Here is a 21268-nt window from a genome sequence, read left to right on the forward strand (position 1 = left end):
TACCATAGGAAGGAGCAGAGTGAGGTGGCACCGAGGTCAGGGGAGATCTAGATGGACAGTAATGTCTCTGCAGGTACAGCTGCCTTGTGGGGCTGCTGCTTACTCAAAGTTCCCCAGACTTCACTGCTGCCTATTTCTTTCCCAGTGAGTGCAGTTCCACCCCTAGGCGAGCACCACTGCCATTCCTTCCCCTTCAGAGGCTACAGCCTATTGCTTTTAAAGACCTGCTGTCTTTGCCCACTCAGCCAATCAGTTTCTTAAAGGAAAATATATACACATGTTGACCATCAGGGTAAATGTGAGCAAAATAAACGAGAAAGCCTCCACTTCCATTACCTGATTGTACTGGCTCCTATGATGGCGTAAGCAAAAAAGACCGGGTTGTACTCAACATCTGAGCCTCTGAGATTAAAGAGCCCTAAAAAAATAAGGACGGAGAAGACGGTGTCACAAACCTGGTTAAAATTCAACATTACAGTGGTACCTCGGGTTAAGTACTTAATTCGTTCCGGAGCTCCGTTCTTAACCTGAAACTGTTCTTAACCTGAAGCACCACTTTAGCTAATGGGGCCTCCTGCTGCCGCCGTGCGATTTCTGTTCTCATCCTGAAGCAAAGTTCTTAACCCGAGGTACTATTTCTGGGTTAGCGGAGTCTGTAACCTGAAGCGTATGTAACCTGAAACGTATGTAACCCAAGGTATCACTGTACTTTCGTTTTTTTAAGTGGGGAGCACCATCCATAGTGAAATGCAACACAACCACTTAAATGAACAATAAGGGGCTTTTGCCACAAGATGGCATTAGAAGTCCAGACTACGCACAAGGAAGATCTTTTGGTAACAAGAAAATAAGACAAACAAAGTACAAAGGAAGCCAAGTTGGACCATAAGGAAAAAGTAGAAAATCCACAGCGGGACCCTGTATTTATTAGGACCACCCACAAAATAGTGAGCAAACTTTCAAGGTCTCCAGATCGCTTTATCAGGCTGGAGGATGAGGGAAGCAAAGCAGGAGAAGTGGGATGGTGGAGAGGGAACATGGCTGGTATTAAAACCAGAAAGTCTGCACTGGTTTCAGTCTTGTGACCAAGTGCAGGAAGAGATAAGGAACGTAATCAAGGTGCTGTGCAGGTTGCGGGTTACACCTGGGATTATAAACGAAAACAAAAGAACATCCAATGGTTCAGCGGCTCACTGCTCATTATTGAAAATGTAAAACCCAGGAATTACTCACATCTGTCTCTAGAGACTGAGACCGGTCTCACATATCACACTAAGCCAAGCCAGGCTCCCAGAGAGGAGATCACAAGCATTTTGCTACACCACCAGCCCCGGCAGTCATTCTGATGATGGGCAGGGAGTTCAACTCTGCTTGGTGAGGGTGTGCAAACATGTTTGCCACTGTGAACTCACTCGCGCAGTAAAGCCCTGCAGAAAGCAGGCCACTAGACAAGCCCACAGCCTACTGAGCAGTTTCCCCAGATCAAATCCAACGCGTTATCCTTCAGGCCCCATTGCCTCCCAACAGGCAAACATGCCACCTCCTGTTTTGCACTTTACTGTGCTCCTGGCTGCTCCTCAGCTGTGCTTGGTGGGTATTTGGGAACTAAGTGGTAGCAGACTGTAAGCAGGCAGCAGCTACCCACAAGGGCAGCACAAGGTGGTTTTTCCAACCATTCGCAGTAATTAGTAATATTGAGCCCAGCAGCCTTCCTGGAAATGGCACAAGGTTCCTTGCCATTGACCAGTGAACAGCCAGCAACTGAAATCTCTACATTCCAAAGATGACACCGGGACAGACTTCTATTGTCCAAACTGGCCCACAGTCCTACTGACCCCTGGGGATGCTGCAGGGTTTTTCATTTCCAGCTGCGTAGAGATTTCTGAGTAGATAACGAACATGGAATTGAACAATGCTAAAGGAAACAGGATACTTGTACTCACAAGCCACTTCATCCAAGGCAGTCACCACAAACCACGGAGCCTTCCTCTCAGCCATTTTCCCCCGCAGGGCTGTGATCTTGTCCTTCCAGCTGATCCCTGCATCATGCAATGAAAGCGAGAACTTAATCCGGCCAAATTCTCTAGGGTTAATGTAACAAAGCCGTTCTTTTATCTACACACAGGTGCCGTTTATGTGCAATGCCCAATTCATCTCAGATGCTTTTAGGGATATTAAATGATGGTTGCGGCCGGACTTTCCTCATCCTTTCCACATACACAGTACCTCTGCCCGATATGCAATTCAACGGGGAGCCTGTCGAGATTGTCATTTCATTATCAACAACATTCTTACGGACGTGACTGGGATCCCGCTAACCTGTGTAGTTCAAGCCTAGAGTCATCAAGGGTTTGCAAGGCCGTGGTGGTCGATCTGTCCATATGACATCAATTAGGTTGTCCTTGACAGGCACAAGAGTATGGCCAACACTATTCAGAACTTTGGACATCCTCTTCCATTGATCTGAGGATGACAGAAAGAGTGACGTAAGAAGGATGCTGTTGTTGAGATCCCCAGCATGCTAGCTTTCCCTGTGAAGCGACATTGTGTAAACAGAAAGGTGGGGATACAGTACACATCTAAACACATGGGTTGGTAACAGAATCGTTTTTCCACTGCATTTCTTAAAAAGTATTTTATTAAGAACCTCACCATTTGCATTCATGAAATATAAAATCAATTAAAAAAACTGAACAAAATTGTGTGTGTATGTTCTGTACATTACAACGAGAATTAGGGAACGAGAACTTCTCCTGTTAGGGTCAACTAAACCCTAGACTTTCATCAGAAAACTTTGGACCAGAAACGTATCACATTTCTGACAATTTATCGCTCTCCATTTTTAAAGAAACAAAAGTTTTTACGCCTTATGGCTTTGAAGAAGAAACTGGAGATGAATGGTTAGCTTACAAACCACTGTGGGATTGTAGAGGGAAAGTAGTAAAAATATTGCCATTAACCAGATTTGAGGGGAACAGATTCCTGTGACCTTCTTCAAATTCCCAACTGAAACGTTTGCTAGATTCATTTGCAGCTGAAACTAGATAGGGCAACTAATCCACCTCCTTCTTGAATAATCAGGATATCTCACTGCTTCCTTGGAAAAACATCAGCCTCCCAACCCCCAACTACCTTGTTGCAGAGAAAGGGTTTAAAGACAAGTTCAACTACCCTGGTTAGAGCCAGCCCCTTGATGCTGTGAGTTGAAGCAGCACAGGTCAGGAGAATCTAACCATTTACACAAATCAGAAGGCATTTGAGGGCAAACTAACCTGCTGGAATGATGAAAGGATCTACTCCAACTTTGGAAGCCTCGGGGAGAACACTCACAAGCCAGTCCTCCTGCGCGGGAGTGTTCTTCAGACCTGAAGGCAAGAAAGAATTCAAGAGAGATTGCAAAGTTTAAAGAAAAGGAACACAAGCATGGAGACCTTGATCACAAGACAGGGAGCAGTAAACCTCAACGCAGTGGTTTATAACCAAATTTAAGTGCAGAAATGCATACCCAAACCCCAAGTAAGGCTGCAGTGCAAGAGATGGAATTAGCACCAGTGGTGGGGAACTTCCAGCCCACCAGGCCTCCCTATTTGGCCGCAATGCAATTTTGGCCAAGCCACACCCCTCTTGGGCAGCTAAAGGCTAAAAAACAATTTCTTTTCTTCACTTCTCACTACCCTCTGTGGCCCCATAACCTCATTCTGCGGCTCCACATTTACGTGATTTTCACCTGTGGCCCCCTTGGAATATCCTGGACCCCCCAGGGAGCCATATGGCACCCAGTTGGGAAACACGGCAATAGAGCCCCACCCGTGGCTTTTTGAAAGCCTTGCCAATCGGCTGATGAGCTGTGATTGCACAGAGCTGTGCAAGACTCTTTGAAGTTGCAGCGGTCGACTAATTGCCAGGACTTCAAAGTGCTGCGCACATAATTGCAACACAGGTTACCGACAGGTGGCTAAGTGCCCTCTCCCCTGTCAAACTTGCCCTGCAAGGGAGATAAGGACCCAGTACACAGGTCAGGTCCACTTCCCCATGCCCGGAATACCCAATAGTATTTGGGGGGAACAAACCATGTGTAAATCCCTAGGAACAGATACTCCAAAACCATGACCCCTCACCAACCTTTATCACAGAAGCCCTCTACTCCCAAAAGAAACCCCATTTATGGATTCCTTTCCATACACCTAAAAACACTGCAGATACCCAGCAAAATTAGTGACTTGGGGCTTGGAGCACTGTGATACAGTGCAGTGTGGCCCAGAATGTTGTTGTTGTTGTTTAGTCGTTCAGTCGTGTCCGACTCTTCGTGACCCCATGGACCAGAGCACGCCAGGCACTCCTGTCTTCCACTGCCACCCGCAGTTTGGTCAGATTCATGTTTGTAGCTTCGAGAACACTGTCTAACCATCTCGTCCTCTGTCGTCCCCTTCTCCTTGTGCCTTCCATCTTTCCCAACATCAGGGTCTTTTCCAGTGAGTCTTCTCTTCTCATGAGGTGGCCAAAGTATTGGAGCCTCAGCTTGCCCCTTTAATAACTCAGTTATTTAATAACTCAGTTTGTTCCCTACTATTTGCCTTGGGAAATGATATGAGCAATCAGCTTCAGAGAACAAGGGAGTCAGAACCCTGGGCTAGATGGACCAGTCTTGCCTACTCCAACTAGGAGATGTCAGAACTTTTCCATTTCTGCCAACCGATACCCTTGAACCTGAAGCCTTCTGCAAGCAAACCATGCACTCCTCACACTGAAGCATGGTTCCTTTCAGCTATAGCTACTGCTAGCCCCAAGAGCAAAGCACCTGGGAGGTAGCCTAACAGAGCACCCTTCCTTTCCCTGCCTGCCTCCACTGATTTGAGTACCACTGAAAAGAGAAGTGGTGCCCATGCGAGCTCTTTCCTTCTCCCATCTCCCTTCCCTCAGCAGCCTTTATTCTCACTAAGGTCAGAAAGCACTGCAGTTGCTAAGCAACCAAGGGATGGGCCGAGGAACAACAAGTTGCAAGTACTGGCAGCAAGTTCAGCGAGGAAGGAGGAACTGGTGTGTTCAGGAAGCCCAATGGTGACGGGGGGGGTCAGCACAAGGAAGAGAATGAGGAATGCTGGACTAGTCAGAAATTCTGATGCCTTGTCTTAGTGCCTCCATTTGGGAAGCTGAAACCATCTCTGTGGTTCAGGGTACCCTGAACGTTGCAATATTTTAATGTCAAGCCTCTCACACACACATGGTTTCTGTTCCTCAATCTTCCCCCTACATGCCCATATAAATAACAGCAATTCAGTACAATTTCCATAGCTAGAATTATGCAAAAAAAAATTACAAAAGTTTTCTTAATTTTGAGTTACATGTCCAGATATTAAATGCAGACTTCTGCAAGCACAGTATGGCTCTTTACTGTGGCATTTGGAAAGCTGGGTGCACAATTCACAGGCCCTCAGCTGCACCTTCAAGTGAGCCTGGAAGTAATCAGACCTAACACAAAATGAAGAGGTCACTATGGGGCAAGGTCACATCACCTTTATCGCCTTTGCTCAGCAGCTGTCAATCACTCAGGCTGCATTCAAGCAAACTCCATTATATGCTTATCATAGGGTTGGTACAGGAAGCTGCAACTCGCTTTTATACCCTTCACACAAGAAATGCCATTGTATTTTCCAGAGAACACTCATACTTGGTGAAGGGTACAGCCTAACAACTAGGATTTGCTTGCTTTCTGCCTGCAAATAACCGCTGACTTTGGGCAGATATACTAGGAAGGGAAAGCAAGAGGCCCTGCTCCTGTAACATGTTCAAGAAAATGTTCTTTTCTCCATGTAACAACAGGAACAAGGGAGCGTTAATGGGTTAAGAAGCACAACTAAAGGAACCGTGGAGGAGACCTAAAGCAAAGCACTAGTTTGGGCTCTCACACACCCATCATCATGAGTGTCCAGTTGGTATCCATTTGCTCAGCAGCTTGGAGAAAGTAGCGTCCGTCGGTCCACATGGCAGCATCTTGCGCTGTTATTATGGCGGTTCCTGTGAAAGAGTGAAGAAGGGAGAGGTGGTCATATATTGCACACACACACACACACACACACACACACACATGGCCAGTGGTGCCAGTTGAATAAATGCAGGGAAATAAAACGATCGAACTTGAATTAAGTTTGTTCCGAAGCATCTGAAATTCAGGCCAGAACAGTAGAGTTTACCTTGAGAAGGCCTGAGCTAAAACACTCACTTCCTGGGACATAAACCATAGTTAGGCTGCTGACACCTGGACTTGGCTGTTTTACAGTAAGGGGTAAACAAAACCCCACAGAATGGCTGGCTTGACAATGCTTGCAATGCTTGCAATGAAACCTAGGTCTCATAGCTGCAGTTTAATGCGTGTTACCACAGGACATGCTGCTAAACAGAACACACTGTCCCTATGAAAGATAAACAAGGCTTTTCCCGCCCATTAGCCGAATTTCAATGCCCAGCGATTTCAGATGCAGGGAAAAAATGTTTTTTAAGAAGATTGAACTTGGCTAACCAACACTGTTTACCGCTTAATCCCCCAATCTGCCAAACTACAAGCAAATCTGTTTCCACTGGCTTCGCAGAGGGAAAAAGAAAGGCAAGCTGCGATCACTGTATGAAACAGTTAACAGGATTTTTCACTTTATTGAAGGGTTATCTGGGGGTCGGCAAAAGCTCATTACTACACGGGTATTACGTCACCATTCCAGCTGGTGTCGATGCTGAAAGGGGAAGGGACAAGTCAAACTTTTCCTTCGTGTTTTTCTTTCAGCCCAGCACGCAAACTGCAAAGCACAACAGTTTTTCCAGAAGTGAGCTGAGCCAACTCTCTCCACCCCACCCCTACGCACATACCAAAGTTCAGCAGCCACACTGCTATAGACTTATCTGCCAAGAGTAGGTAATATGGAATATATACCAAGTCTGCCTTAAATGTGGTGGAGAGAACGGTTTCTGCTGCATGGTAGAGACTAACTTCAAAAAGTTACACACAACAGCAGCCAGGTTTGGACCAGTCCCTACTCCTCTCTAGTATATAAAAGCATCAGGAAACAGACGCTGACATCACCTTCCCCATTTCATTTTTAATTTATATGACAAATGCCACTATGATCAAGGCTGCAATCCTAAACACCAGGGGTAGAGAACATAAAGCCTGTGTCCCTGTCTTGCTCTGGGAACCCTCCTCAGACCACACCCCCATATCTCTATGCCACACCTCTCACTGCTCCCGATTCACCCCGCAAGTGTTGTTTATGTGTGTTGTATATCGTGAGTCAGGATGTGCTTTGGCAAGAGGAAGGAAGAAGAGAGAATGGAGCTGTCTCTAATGGTGTTTCAAAATGAGCTGCTATGTTGACGTTTTTAGGAATGCTATTGTTTTATTGCATTGTATTATATTGTAGTTTTGCAGTTTCAATGTTGGGTTATCTATACATCTTGAATGCATTTTGTAAACCACTTAGAGACTGTCTTAAGCGGCGGGTGGGTGGATGTATCAAGACATTTTGCAAATTACACGGAGATTATTAAACAGCCATATCCAGACTGGATGTAAAATAACAGCAACAACCATACAGCACTTTAGCTTTAGAAGAAGTTGGAGAGATTCATGTTCTGGCCCGTGAACCTCAGAGGAGGAGCTTGGCATTCAAAGCTGAAGAACTGTCAAATGTGACGGGGTCAAGCACAGTTCTGGGAACATACCTGCTGAGCCATCAAACCCGCAGATGAACTGTCTTCGGCAATCACAAGGCGCACTGTACTCACTCTAGAAATGAATAGTGAAAAGAAAAAGGGGAAAGTGAGCCTAATGATGCACAACAGCAGAGAGAGGCACCAAGAGCAGCAGAACAAGCTCCATGAATTAGCTATCAGGTGCTCTTCCAGATGCAATGAAATACTGAAAAATATGAACAAGCTCTTCCTCTGCACAGCTGGTGAGAATCCCAGACATTTGGTGGGCACCAGGCTGGAGAAGGCTGCCTTCATGTAATTATTCCGCTGAGACATTTAAACCTCCATGTTTATTCTTCATTTGTTTACTTCAGATCTGCAGTACTTTTTCCTCCGACATTTCTCCCAGCGCTCATGTTTATTTCACTCTTGACCACACCACTGTCCAGCCAAACAAGTCAGGCCTTTGATGTGGCAACACAAGCGGAAGAAACGCCCCCAATTTCTTCTGATCCTGGAAGCTGTAATAGACGATATGCCTCAAATCTGTAACCTTTGCTTTATTTTACTGGCATCCTCTAACTGGATTTTATGAGAAGTGCTCAAAAATGGGTGTCTGCCTAAAATCTCCTCGTTAAGAATTTCAACCACTGACAACAAGCTGCTCTGGCCTTGATTATAAGCTCAAAGCAAAGAAGCCTAGAAGTCTCCACTGCCGGCATGTACCCCATGCAATTCAGAACTTAATTTGCTAAGGCAGAATCTACTTTTTCTAAAACTATGAGAAAGGTAGCTTTTCAGCTCTGATGTTCACAGACCAAGTGCAGTCACAATACCGGCTCCATGCAAACAGCGGTTTGCAAACTGAGGCAACCTAAGGAATGCATCCTTCATACTCTTCCTATCTTCCATTTTCTTGTTGGCCTGAATCATGATTTACAGTGATATTTTTATCAACGCTACTCATGCTTCAACCTAGCCAGGTACCCTTCAACCGAGGCTAGTACGGCTAACCACCGTCAGGTTCCATCCAGCCCCACAAATAATTTATGAAATTAAGTATATATGCTTACTTTGCGTAAGATAACTTTGATGCTGTGAAATGGTAGGTAGCCCTACCACCCCCACCACCCCCACTTGAAGCCTTGCTGAGGAACACTGGTAGAAAATCAGTCAGGCAGTTCATTCTTCTTCTCCCCCCACCCCTTAATTCATTATTACGTTTTTATCCCACCTTTCCTTTAAGAAGTTTTAGGGAGCCGTGCATTGCCAGTCCCACCCTTTTATCCTCCCAACAACTCTGCGAGGTAGGGTAGACTAATAGATTGTGAGATCTCGCAATGAATATAATAATAATAATAATAATAATAATTTATTATTTATACCCCACCCATCTGGCTGGGTTTCCCCAGCCACTCTGGGCAGCTTCCAACAAAGTATTAAAATACAGTGGTTTGTTAAACATTAAAAGTTTCCCTAAACAGGGCTGCCTTCAAATGTCTTCTAAAAGTCTGATAGCTGTTCTTCTCTTTGACATCTGGTGGGAGGGCGTTCCACAGGGCCGGTGCCACTACCAAGAAGGCCCTGTGCCTGGTTCCCTGTAACTTGGCTTCTCGCAGTGAGGGAACCGCCAGAAGGCCTTCAGAGCTGGATCTCAGTGTCCAGGTAAAATGATGGGGGTGGAGACGCTCCTTCAGGTATACTGGACCAAGGCCGTTTAGGGCTTTAAAGGTCAGCACCAACACTTTGAATTGTGCTCGTAAACGTACTGGGAGCCAATGTAGAACTTTCGAGTGAGTTTTGTGACCAAGTGGGGTTTTGAACCCAGGACTCCTTGGTCACTCTGTCTACTTCAGCATGCATGTACTTGTGTCCTGAGAATCAAGGCTTTAAACCATGTAAATGGGGGGACATGGTTTTGCTGAAGTCATGGTATGCAGCAAATCAAGTGGATACAAAATACGGAGGGGTGGGTTTTTTCCTGTCCATTCAGCTCTCTGAACAGAAAAGAACAAACCTGATAAACTTGCCCAGCAGGAAAAGCATAATGCGAGGTCTTTGCATTACTGCATTCCCTAAAGCGACACAAAGAAATAAAGAATCTTGCAGGTCATATTCCAAGATCCACAGGAACATATTAAAAGTCTCACAAGTGTAACCAGAGCTACAGAGAAGCAGGCTCAGGCAGGAAAAGAAGCACCTGTAGCAGCTGCAAAAAAATAAAAATAAAACCCCCTTGCCTGCGGCAACTTGAGAGCAGAATAGCTGTGTGCGTGTTTGGTTTGCTTGCTTTATTAGATGAAGAACACTGCGCACTGGCAGCTGGAGGCACTGTTCTCTGCATACAGCATAAAACGTGGACAATGGAGTAGCCATTAATCCCGGAGCAGGGCTTTCCACGTGGCTGCCCCCCTTTTGCCCCACTACCTGCACCTTCCGGAAACAACAGAAGATATTTTTTGTTCCCAGTCAAAGAAATGGGTCTTAACCAGGAGTGTCTGCTTTCCTAGGGTTTCAGTCTTGTTTTAAATGTATTTGCTGACTTTGTGTTTAATAATCTCATATGTAAATTGCCTTGAGACGGCTGTTCAGAAGGTGATTAATAAATGGATAGTGCTAGCTGCTGGGGGACAGGAATCTTACTGTGTTCCCGGCCTATTTGTGGGCTCCCCTAAACATTCCCACTGTGAGAATAGAACACTGGACCTTTTCACAGTGTGCATCACCTTGATATAGGTTTAGGATATGGTGGCATAGAATAGGGATACCTCTACATATTAAACACGCTGGGCTAAAGAAACTTAATCTTTAGCTCTTGGCTAAAGCTCTTGGAGCACGGGGGAGGGAAGAATTCTACCGACAGAAGACAATTCTGCTGAATCCCATACCTGGTGTGCATCTCCGGAGGGTACAATGTAGGCTTGGATCGGTTCTGGAACATATTTGGAGTTTCTCATTGCTTGTCGAAGCAGATGAAGCAGCTCTGTAGTCTTCTTGGGAGCCATATTCCTATTTGGAATTATATATATTTTTTTAAAAAAAGTCTGAGAGTCCTGTGGATTTCATACCTAAATATTTCAAATATGTAAAAGAAACTCCATGGTTTCCAACCAGAACCTGCAAGTGAACTCTCTTTCTCCTCCCCCCCCCTTCTTCTCCCACAGGCAACTTTACTGTAGTACAGTTTGACCCCAACCACACTCGGCCAACTTCCAGGACCTTGCATTTGTAATGATGAATCTCTTGGCAGTGGATGCCTCATGAGTGGCAGATTGGAGGAAGTACTGTGTATGGGAAACTTTAGGAAACGAAGCACAACAGATGCTCTGAGGCATGTGAGAAGGGCAAGGACATCGAACAGGAAGGAAGCAATTCACAAGCTGCTGCTGCTCTCAGTTGTGGGGAATGTTCCTAGAGCTTCTCACTGCTTCCTATGTGCCATCGTATTATAATTTACTGCCAAGGACAGTCAGTAGGTTCCACAATCCCTCCTTTCTCAGCAACACGTTTCCCAAGGGTAAGAAAACGTTTCATTTTTCCAAGTTTGGATCTGGCATCCCTACCCTTGCAACTTTCCATGTCTCCTTCCCAAAATCAAAGTAAGTGTGGTGTAGTGGTTAGTATCTTGGGCTACGATGTGGGGAACTGGCAGTTCAAATCCCAGACTAGCCATGAACCTTTGATCAGCCACTATCTCTCAACTGAACCTCCTTTACAGGATTGTTGCGATGATAAAATGGGAAGGGAGGAAACATGTGCACTGCCCTGTGGTTCAGTGGAGGAAAGGCAAGATATAAACAAAATAAATAGAGAAATAGGAAACATGGCTTGTTGGGGAAGTGTATTTAGATAAGACGAGCATAAAAATATTTTTTGGGCAATTCATGTGTCACAGATCACAGATCACCCAGAGCTGCCGTCTTACTGGAAGATATGTCTATATTTTTATTAATTTTTATAAAATTCATACCCTGTCTCTCATCATAGATGATCTGGCAGGTGTAAAACCCTTTCTTTCTAGTTATCATTATCATTTATTTATATGCCACTTAATGCCAAAACAGTCTTGGGTCGGTTATCCCAGAAAGCAGCACACGTTGATCATCTCTATCCCAGATTACAATTCAGGATTACAACCCTTTTTGGCACCATTTGTGCATTCCCAAATGACTCCATTACCCAGAAGACTGGGGTTATTTTGGACTATTCCAGTGCTGGTGGAATATTTGCTATACAAAATCATGCAGGTCCATCTGCAGATTAACCTGGGCTCACATCTACATTCTTAATTTGGCACTCACAAAGAACAGTGGATGCTCATTCAGATATGTCAATTAACATCTGAAACGGGGGAAAGGGGAAACTGGCATATACAATAAGCAACTTCACACTGGAATTGGCCCTGAATCAGCAGCTACTGAGTCACTAATATTCATTCAGCACAACACAGAAGCTACAAGACCATACTTCTAATTAGGAACATACCATCTGGTCAGGGTGGGTTACCATTTTCCAAAAGGGACCAAGATTCTATCTTTGGAAGAGCTGTTCTGCGGAACAATTTTCAGTGAGTGCAGGTTTGTTTTTTATTCCAACATTGTGATGGGGGCGGGGGGGAACTGTGCCAGTGGAAATTTGTTTTTCTTTACACCACTTAAAGAAACTGGAGCTCTTTTGGAATAAGATCAACCACACTGTAGCCCACTACCATATCACCAATTTACTGAATCCCTCCATGAGGATTCTATTGGAACTTGCAGCTTGCCTTGGCATGAGGACATGAAGCCATTGCTGATTGACGACAATGGCTGGTGCCCATCGGGATCCGTAGGACAGAAAACAGAGAGGCCATCAGTTGGCGAGTAGAGCCAACTAATTCTAGTTTTGCCCCCCAATTTTCCCCTGCTGAGTTCTACAAAGGCCAATTGAGGGGGAGGGGCTGGCATAAGAACAGCCTGCTGGATCAGGCCAATGGTCCATCTAGTCCAGCCTCCTATACTCACAGTAGCCGCCCAGATGCCAACAGGCAGGATCTGAGCACAAGAGCACTCTGCCCTCCTACAGTTTCCAACCAGAGCATAGCCATCATGGCCTAGCAGCCATTGGTAGCCCTATCCTCCATGAATCTGTCCAGTCCTCTTTTAAAGCTATCTGAGTTGGAAGCCATCACTGCCTCTGAGGGGAGAGTGAGTTGCAAAGGTTAACTATGCACTGTGCAAAGTGCTTTCTTTTATCTGTCCTGAACCTTCCAACATTCGGCCTCATTGGATGTCAGCAAGTTCTAGCGTTGTGAGAGAGGGAGGGAAACTTTTCTCTATCCACTTCCTCTGCGCCGTGTATAAATGTATGAACATCTATCATGTCTCCTCCTCTCTGCCTTTTCTCTAAACTAAGTAGTAGAAAAAGAAGAGTTTGGATTTGATATCCTACTTTATCACTACCCTAAGGAGTCTCAAAGCGGCTAACATTCTCCTTTCCCTTCCTCCCCCACAACAAACACTCTGTGAGGTGAGAGGGGCTGAGAGACTTCAAGAAGTGTGACTGGCGCAAGGTCACCCAGCAGCTGCATGTGGAGGAGCGGAGACGCGAACCCAGTTCACCAGATTACGAGTCTACCACTCTTAACCACTACACCACACTGTAGTCACAAAGGCCGCATCCTTTCCCCACAGGAGAGTCGCTTGATCATTTTGGATGCCTTTCCTTAACTCTTTCCAACTGCACAATATTCTTTTTGTGGTGAGGACAATATGCTTTTTGAGGACTGCTTGTAATAAGGAAGGCAAGCAAGTGGGACTGCTGAGGACACTGTTGGATGAGGCAGTGTCTCATTTGCCCTAATGGACCGGCCTCCTCTGTCGATAGAAATTCAATAACAGATGGCCTTGCCTGCATGTCACCAGGCCACCATCTTCCATGGCCATTGATTAGCCACTAAAATAGAAAGGGCCTTCAGCAGCCAAAGCCCAGTATTAAAAATGGGGTATGCTTGCTGCATGCTAACTAACCCTCAGCAAGAGTACGGCACGTGGCCAATAAATGTGACTGAAGTGAAATTGTGAAGCAAAAATCAGACCAAGGCATTTAACTTCAATTGTCCAACCAGAAATGAGGATTTGGGATCAAAAGGCAATGACATACTCCAAAACTGTGATCTTGACACAGCAAGGTCTGAAACAACTTGACAACTGAAACAACTGTAATGCATGACAGTAGCTTTTTAAAAAAAAATAGTTCAGGAGTGCACACAAGTAACAAATTTGCTCTCATTAGCCCACTTTTGTGGGTATTTTTTAAAGCACATCTGCTTTGGGGAGGAAAGGTATCCCATTAAAAATCAAGTGTAAGTACCATGAGGCTGGACCCAGTTCCTGTGCTAATGCATTCACAGTTGCAAAGCTTCAAAAATGTCACAAGCATTTCTCCAGTGTGGTTCGCTTTTGAGAGCCAAACTGCATGTGACATTGGGAGACCTGTAATCAGATCTCCTGTGTTTTTCCCAAAGGTAAAAGTTCCGTATTTTTCGCACCATAACACGGACCTGACCATAACATGCACATAGTTTTTAGAGGAGGAAAACAAGAAAAAAAAATATTCTAAATGAAACAGTGGATGTATGGTTTTTGTGGTTCATGCTGTGGCCACAGACATGTGATCTGATGGTGAGTTTGGGGTAGCCCAATGCAAAAGTCCTGAGGATACATGTGAATCCATGCTTTGTAACCACGTTTGTGCACCACTGCGGCCCCAGGCAACAGTGGGTGCGTGATTTTTTTGGTGCAAGCTGTAGCCATGGACATGCTATGTGATCTGATGGTGAATTTGGGGTGACCCAGTGCAAAAATCCTGAGGATCCATGTGGATCCGTGCTTTGTAACCACATTTTAAGTGGGGAGGGAAGGAAAAGCACTCAAGGAACAAGGAACACGCATGGGGTGGGTGGAGAAGGATGCTGTTAATAATGCAGAAGAGGGGTATAAGAGGAGAAGGCTCCTCTCCTCTCCCGCTTTGCTCCTTTAAAGGCTCTGATTCTCTCCCTCCTCCCCAGCTCGCTGAAAAAACAGCTCCGGACTCTTGTAAGCGGCTCCTCTCCTCTCCCGCTTTGCTCCTTTAAGGAAGCAGGCTCTCTGTCCCTCTCTCCTCCCCACTCAGCGGCTCTTCTCCCGCTTTGCTGTTTCAAAGCGAGCCACGGAGGAGGGAAGGAAGGAGAACCATGGATCCTCTGCTCACAACTGCAGCAGATCCCCCCGCCATCCGTAGGCATTCGCTCCATAACACGCATAGACATTTCCTCTTACTTTCTAGGAGGAAAAAGGTGAGTGTTATGGTGCGAAAAATACGGTTGATGCATGGGGGGGGGTTGAAACGGACAGAAAGCAGGGCTAGGGGAAGGGGTTAACCCTCCCCCCAAAGACACATATATCTTTTCCAATCTAAACTTCTGTCCCTTGAAAAGCTGTGGTGCAAAAGCTAATAATAATTAAGAAAGAGCAAACTGTCGCTCCAACACTGTAATGAAAATATTGCCAGGAGAGTGTGTACGTTGTCTCCCACAGGGCAAATAGCTTTTGATGAGGCAGTTCTGATCAGGAAAATCCCCTGCCTCGCCAGCACTGTTTTCCCAATCCAATGCTTTCCTCTTCCCACCCCCGCCCCAGCTGCTTTTAACAGTGTGTGTCATGTCACACATTTAGTTTATTCCTGAGTCTCTAGCCCACTTGTCTGTAAAATATCTTTATGAGACAGGTCACTGTCTCAGAACTTCCTGAAAAGCCTCTGGTGGCCTGTCTAGCCAATACTGTATTATTCATACTGTCCTAAACCAGCTCCTTATATCCTTATTGCCAAGACAAAATTCTACTGCCAAAAAAACCCCCTTAATACCACAGTTAAAAAAAACAATCAAACAAAAACCACAGCAATGAGGACTAGAAGGTTTATATTTCTAAAACAGTTAAGATTCCTCACAGGGTTCCTCACAGCCTGCAAATCACTCTCTCACTTTAGATCTGCCCAGCTCCACAAGTCTTCACTTATGTTTCCCTATATTAGCTTCCCTCTCAAAGAAATCAGTCTTAAGGAAACAAGTCCTTCAGAACTCAAGGGAATGTATCTCACAATATTAAGCTGTTTTGCTCTCTTTTTTTCTAAATAAAGAAACCGCTAGAGAACCAAGCAGTAACAATTTTACTTTTTCCATGGAGAGCTAAGTACATTTTGGTTTGGTTTTAAAAAAGAAACTTGTTCATTCTCATTTTATCTGTGTTGTGTGCCTCATTCCTGACTTGAGAAGACCAGACCTTCAAACTGTGTGTCCATAAGATCTTTGGCACAGTCCTACTCTAGCAAAACAAAAGGGGGGGGCTGCTCTTTTTCTCCTCCCTTCCATTTTCCTTGGGTGGTCATTTATCCAATTTCACTAGATTCCCAATGGTGCCATTTACCTCCATCACTTTGACAACACTAAATTATAGGCAAGGAGTAAGTTTTAATTCTTTCCCTGCTATCATCTGCCCCTGTGGTATTCAAAGACAAACAAAGCTGGAATTAAACATTTTCTCATCAGTGTAAAATACCGCCTCAGTTTAAAGGACAGAACCACAGTCTATACATGCCCCCCCCCAAAAAAAATACCTGGCCTGGTTAGTCCTTCCTTGGAATCCTGGGTTCCCCAGCTTTGGACAGCACAAACACTATTCAGCTCCTTCCTTGCTCTTCATTGACTCAGCAGTGCCTGACAAAGCAAAGGGCAAAACTTCAAAGGTACAGAGACTTTTTGCCACAATAACCCTTCCCTTCCCACAGTGGTTAATCTCAAGCAGCGATCCTTGCAGCGATAGGATTGTTCTAGTTGCAGGTCACAACACCAGAACAGAAAGCATTGTGCCATAGTGGAGGGGAGAGGGCTGCATTTAGATCTGGGCTCAAACCAGTCAGCTGGCTCAAGGTCGTGTGAAACTTGATGATTTTTATCATAATCTTCATCATTAAACTCCAGCAGGCTCCAGGGGGGGTTACCACAATTTACAATTTGAAACTCAAAACAGATTACAACCAGAGGATTAGGGTGGGCCCTTTAATCCCACAAGTCAGGGGTCAAAGGCCAGGGTAAAGAAATGAAAGTTGTATAGCGAAGAAGCCAGGCACACCTCTGTGGGAAAGGAATTCCACAATTTAGGGGCTGCCACAGAGGATGCCCCCTCCCAGGCCATCACACACACACACACCCAAACTTCTGAGGGAGGTAGAACTCCCAAGAGGGACGCCCCTTCCTCACAGGGCTGCTATGAAGATACACAAGATGGTTCCATTTATGTTGCTCTGAACTGCTTGATAAAAAGGTAAAGGGACCCGTGACCATTAGGTCCAGTCATGGCCGACTCTGGGGTTGCAGCGCTCATCTCGCTTTACTGGCCGAGGGAGCCGGCGTACATCTTCTGGGTCATGTGGCCAGCATGACTAAGCCGCTTCTGGCGAACCAGAGCAGCGCACGAAAACGCCGTTTACCTTCCCACCAGAGCGGTACCTATTTATCTACTTGCACTTTGACGTGCTTTCAGACTGATAGGTTGGTGGAAGGATCCAAATTGTGATAAATGTCAGCAAGGTCCAGGCCATATGTAATCAGTTTAGACTTTAATTCTGGAACGGCTACAGATTAGAAAACATAACGGGGGATGGCAACACTTGCAAGGAGGACAAAGTACAATGTAGTTGTGTGCACACATGTGAGCTGTTGGGGGCAGGCAGGAGTACTAACTAACTAAGGCTAACTAAGCTAAAATAGCAGTGCGCCTGTTTAATTTGTGTACCCTGCTTTTTTATTAAAAACCATCAAAGCTGTTTTCAACAAGAATATAACTAATCAAACCAAAATAATCAAGATTTTGGTTTGATTATTTATATTCTTAATTGTTAGGGGTTTCCTGCCTTGTGGGTGGGGTCGGACTAGATGATCTTCCAACTCTACAATTCTACAATTCTACTATTCTAACCAATCGAATAGAATAAATAGTAGCTAAAAATAGCCCTACCCACTATCTGTATTTTATTTATTTATCTACCTATCTACTGCCTTTGTATACCCGCAATGAAATGTAACATACTAAATGGGGTGGAAGGGAGGCCTATAAATGAGTAATACAGTGGTACCTCAGGTTAAGTACTTAATTCATTCCGGAGGTCCGTACTTAACCTGAAACTGTTTTTAACCTGAAGCACCATTTTAGCTAATGGGGCCTCCTGCTGCCACCGCACTGCCGGAGCATGATTTCTGTTCTCATCTTGAAGCAAAGATCTTAACCTGAAGCACTATTTCTGGGTTAGCGGAGTCTGTAACCTGAAGCGGATGTAACCTCAGGTACCATTGTAACAGAAATCAGGTTCAAAAGACACACACACCACAAAAAGCAGGGTTTTTTTTCTGGTGACATCTTCAGGAGATGGTGAAATGAACTCTCTGTTCATAGCTTCTCCTCTTCCACCTTCCTTCAGGGTGCACTGAGGGTCTTTAAGTAGCCCCTGGGAAAATAAGTTCTCCACAAAATATGCAGAGTATATAAAATAGCTTATTTATGAAACTGTTACTATGGCTGCTACATGGGCATTCGGGAAATGGGTCCCCAGGACTGTACATTAGGGAATTCTGCCATTAAGATACGTTCTGGCCTACATAAGCAAATTACAGTCCAACCATACATGTTTCTTCATTAATAAATCCCACTAAGTTCAATATGTTTCAACAGGCAGGTGTTCACAGGATTTTAGCTTGAGGCATATAGCTTTTCACTGAACAACCTGCCTTTTGCATCTTCACTACTTCGGGGAACTCTGTGAAGTACCTGGCACCCTTAGTTTAGAAGTGCTGACTTCATACAAGCCAAGTGTTGTTTTTTCTTGTTAGAAGACTTGTTAAGGAATACTAAACCAATGCTAGAATACAGTATGTGGTCAGTATGTCTAAAATTCTGTTTGCTTCTCAGATGCATACACACCTGAAATCTTGCATTATAACCCTGACAGAAGAGCTTCTTTTTTTTTCTTTCTTGTTGCTCATTATTGTAAAAGAAAAGAAAGCTTCTCATCTGGCCCATCAGTCATACTCAAATTCAGTTTCACTTTCATTAATAAAACAATTGCTTTTAAGAGTGAGAGCTCATATTTTCCTTCTGGCTCAATCAGCTGCTTTAAAAAATAATTCCTAATAAGTGAAAGCACACACAGCAACATGGGGGGGGGGGTTCCCCAGGAAGTCCCATGCAGCGTATATCCGTTGAAGGCTGGGGTCCTATTGCATATTTACTATGGAATACTATGGGGATTTCCTTCTCAATGAAAATACACTGGATCCGACAGATGCACACCACGCCACACTCATACATATGCATGCACACACTTAATAAGTCTGGTCTGCATCTGACGAAATGAGCTGTGCTCCAAAGAAGCGAAAACGTGCTGCTCTTTTAAGATGCCACAAGACTCTTCGTTTGGGCTTTGCGCAGAGATCAGGGGGAAATTAAAGCCTAGCCATTTTCTTCACAGCCTGAAATGCTTTATTTTATTAGTTTATTTCAGATTGCTGGAAAGCCGGGTCCTCTGTTTCCCAGAGGTCCCCTGCAATGCATCAAGCTGCCGTTTCCGCGTCCCTTCTTTTCCCCTGCCCTCCTCCCGGGCGCGCCACCCCGTTTGTACCCAGCGGCCATCCTGGCCCTTCGGATCGCTCACCTGGCCGCCTCTACTGTTTTGCCTCCCTCACTTCAGCGCTTCCGGGAGGCTGCCATGCAAATCTGACGTCTCCAAGCCCCGTGAGCCACCGAGGCCGGGGAAAGGGAAGGGGCGGAGCAACCTCCGCTTCCGCGCCAGTGACGTCGCGGCGGCGGCGGCTCCCATTCATGCTCGCCGCCCGCAGGAGGGAAGGCAAGCAGGAAGTGGACTTCCCTCGGCTCTGGCATTCTGAGCTTGTTCAGTTATTAGCTGGTGTGCGAGGCAGAAGGAAAGAAAAGTCGCCCGGGGAAATTATTTTAGCCATTTCATAAGATCTAACACACCGCTTGATATTTAACACCCCTCAAAGCTGCTTAAAAAAAAAAAGATAAATACAATTTTGTTATAAATGGATAATTTTAGTTATTTATTACCAGCGCTTTTTTAATTTAGGGACACTCTCATTTTGACTCAAGAAAATCACCGTTTTATATTTCAAGTCGGGGGAAACAAATACAGTACAGTAAATGGACAAAAGTACAAAGATTCACAAAATGTTTAGGGGTATGCGTACCCCCAGAAAAAAGCACTGTTTATTACTATATGTAATACATGGCCGTAGCCAGGATTTTTATTAGGCCTTTTGTTAGGGGGGGCGCAGAACCTCCGTTTGCTATGTATTTTTATTGATTTTGGGGGGCAGCTGCTCCCCCCTTGGCTACGCCCATGATATAATACACCGCTCCTCATCTGAGGAATGCAGGGAGATTTGCACTGTAAAAGCACAAAAATACACAAAAGTATCTAGCAGACAATCACTGCCCCCACAAACACATACAGTTTTAGAGGCCATTGATTGTTTCATTAGCCCAAGGTTTGGGGGAAGAATGTTTTCAGCTTGCGCCTAATGATAAGTAATGAAGGTGCCAGGTGAGCTACCCTGACAATAAAATAAGAAAAATAATAATTTAAGACTTTTGAAAAGTTGAAACAACAATAGACTGGGATATGAGGTATACAACTTCAAAATGAATTGGAGAATTATATTCAAGTTTTATATATTTAAAAAGGAAGGGGGCGAGAGAGATGTTGGGCTCATTTATTTCCATGCAAAAATGAACTGTGCTTTTGTTATGGTAGAAACCCTTTCCCCCTTGGCAAGGCCACACATGTAATAGGCAGATATTTGAGTGGTGAAGTTTACCCATGATTATCTGTAAAGTTGTAATTTCTGCCTGCCGCGCTAGAACAAAAGATAAGGCCCAGGGCATTTCTGAAGCAGTGGCTTATATTCACTAAAGCTTATATGTACCAGGCAAATGGGAAGAGAAAGAAATGGGCTGCTCAGAATTGGACTGTTTATTGCAATGCAAAGCAATGCAATCAGTTCATTTGAATTTCTGTCCCTTATAAAGATTGCATTTATCCCTCACCAAGCAGTTCAAATCAGTGTCCTATCAATCCACAAACTTTTTTTTTAAAAAAAACTTATCATTACTTTATAACCTAAGGCTGCCGTCCTACACTTATATATATAAGACACTGATGCCGAAATCCAGCATTGCTTGAACTCTGCGAGTGCAGCTTTCTCCTGACTGAAATGCAGCGTGTTTGAGAACCAGGACATTTGCAGGGAAACCAAAATGCTTGTTTATCAAGCTATCATACTACCAACTTTACTGTATGCTTGTGAAACATGGACCACTTATAAATGCCATCTCCAACTCCTTGAAAGATTTCATCAACGGTGTTTATCCGGGGGAAAATACACATCACTTGGGAAGACAGGCAAACTAATGCCAGTGTACTGGAAGAAACAAAGATCACCAGTGTCAAAGCAATGATTCTTCCAACATCAACTTCGTTGGACTGGTCATGTTGTTCA

The 21268-nt window shown here is 44.7% G+C and overlaps 1 protein-coding gene across 1 annotated transcript in view; it reads right to left on the reverse strand.

Moving 5' to 3' along the window:
* XPNPEP1 (X-prolyl aminopeptidase 1) overlaps positions 1–19528 on the reverse strand; it is a 35821-nt gene extending 16293 nt beyond the window's left edge. The window contains exons 1-9 of the mRNA XM_083441671.1: positions 19405–19528; positions 16315–16414; positions 10569–10689; positions 7711–7774; positions 5911–6015; positions 3273–3365; positions 2320–2463; positions 1944–2039; positions 337–418 (exon numbers count right to left, since the gene is read on the reverse strand). Of these exons, the coding sequence (XP_083297797.1) occupies positions 337–418; positions 1944–2039; positions 2320–2463; positions 3273–3365; positions 5911–6015; positions 7711–7774; positions 10569–10685 (701 nt within the window). The 5' untranslated portion in view covers positions 10686–10689; positions 16315–16414; positions 19405–19528. The remainder of the gene's footprint in view (positions 1–336; positions 419–1943; positions 2040–2319; positions 2464–3272; positions 3366–5910; positions 6016–7710; positions 7775–10568; positions 10690–16314; positions 16415–19404) is intronic.
* Between the last annotated feature and the right edge of the window lie 1740 nt (positions 19529–21268).

This window comes from Podarcis tiliguerta, assembly GCF_965153285.1.
Source record: "Podarcis tiliguerta genome assembly, chromosome: 5".
NCBI lineage: Eukaryota > Metazoa > Chordata > Lepidosauria > Squamata > Lacertidae > Podarcis > Podarcis tiliguerta.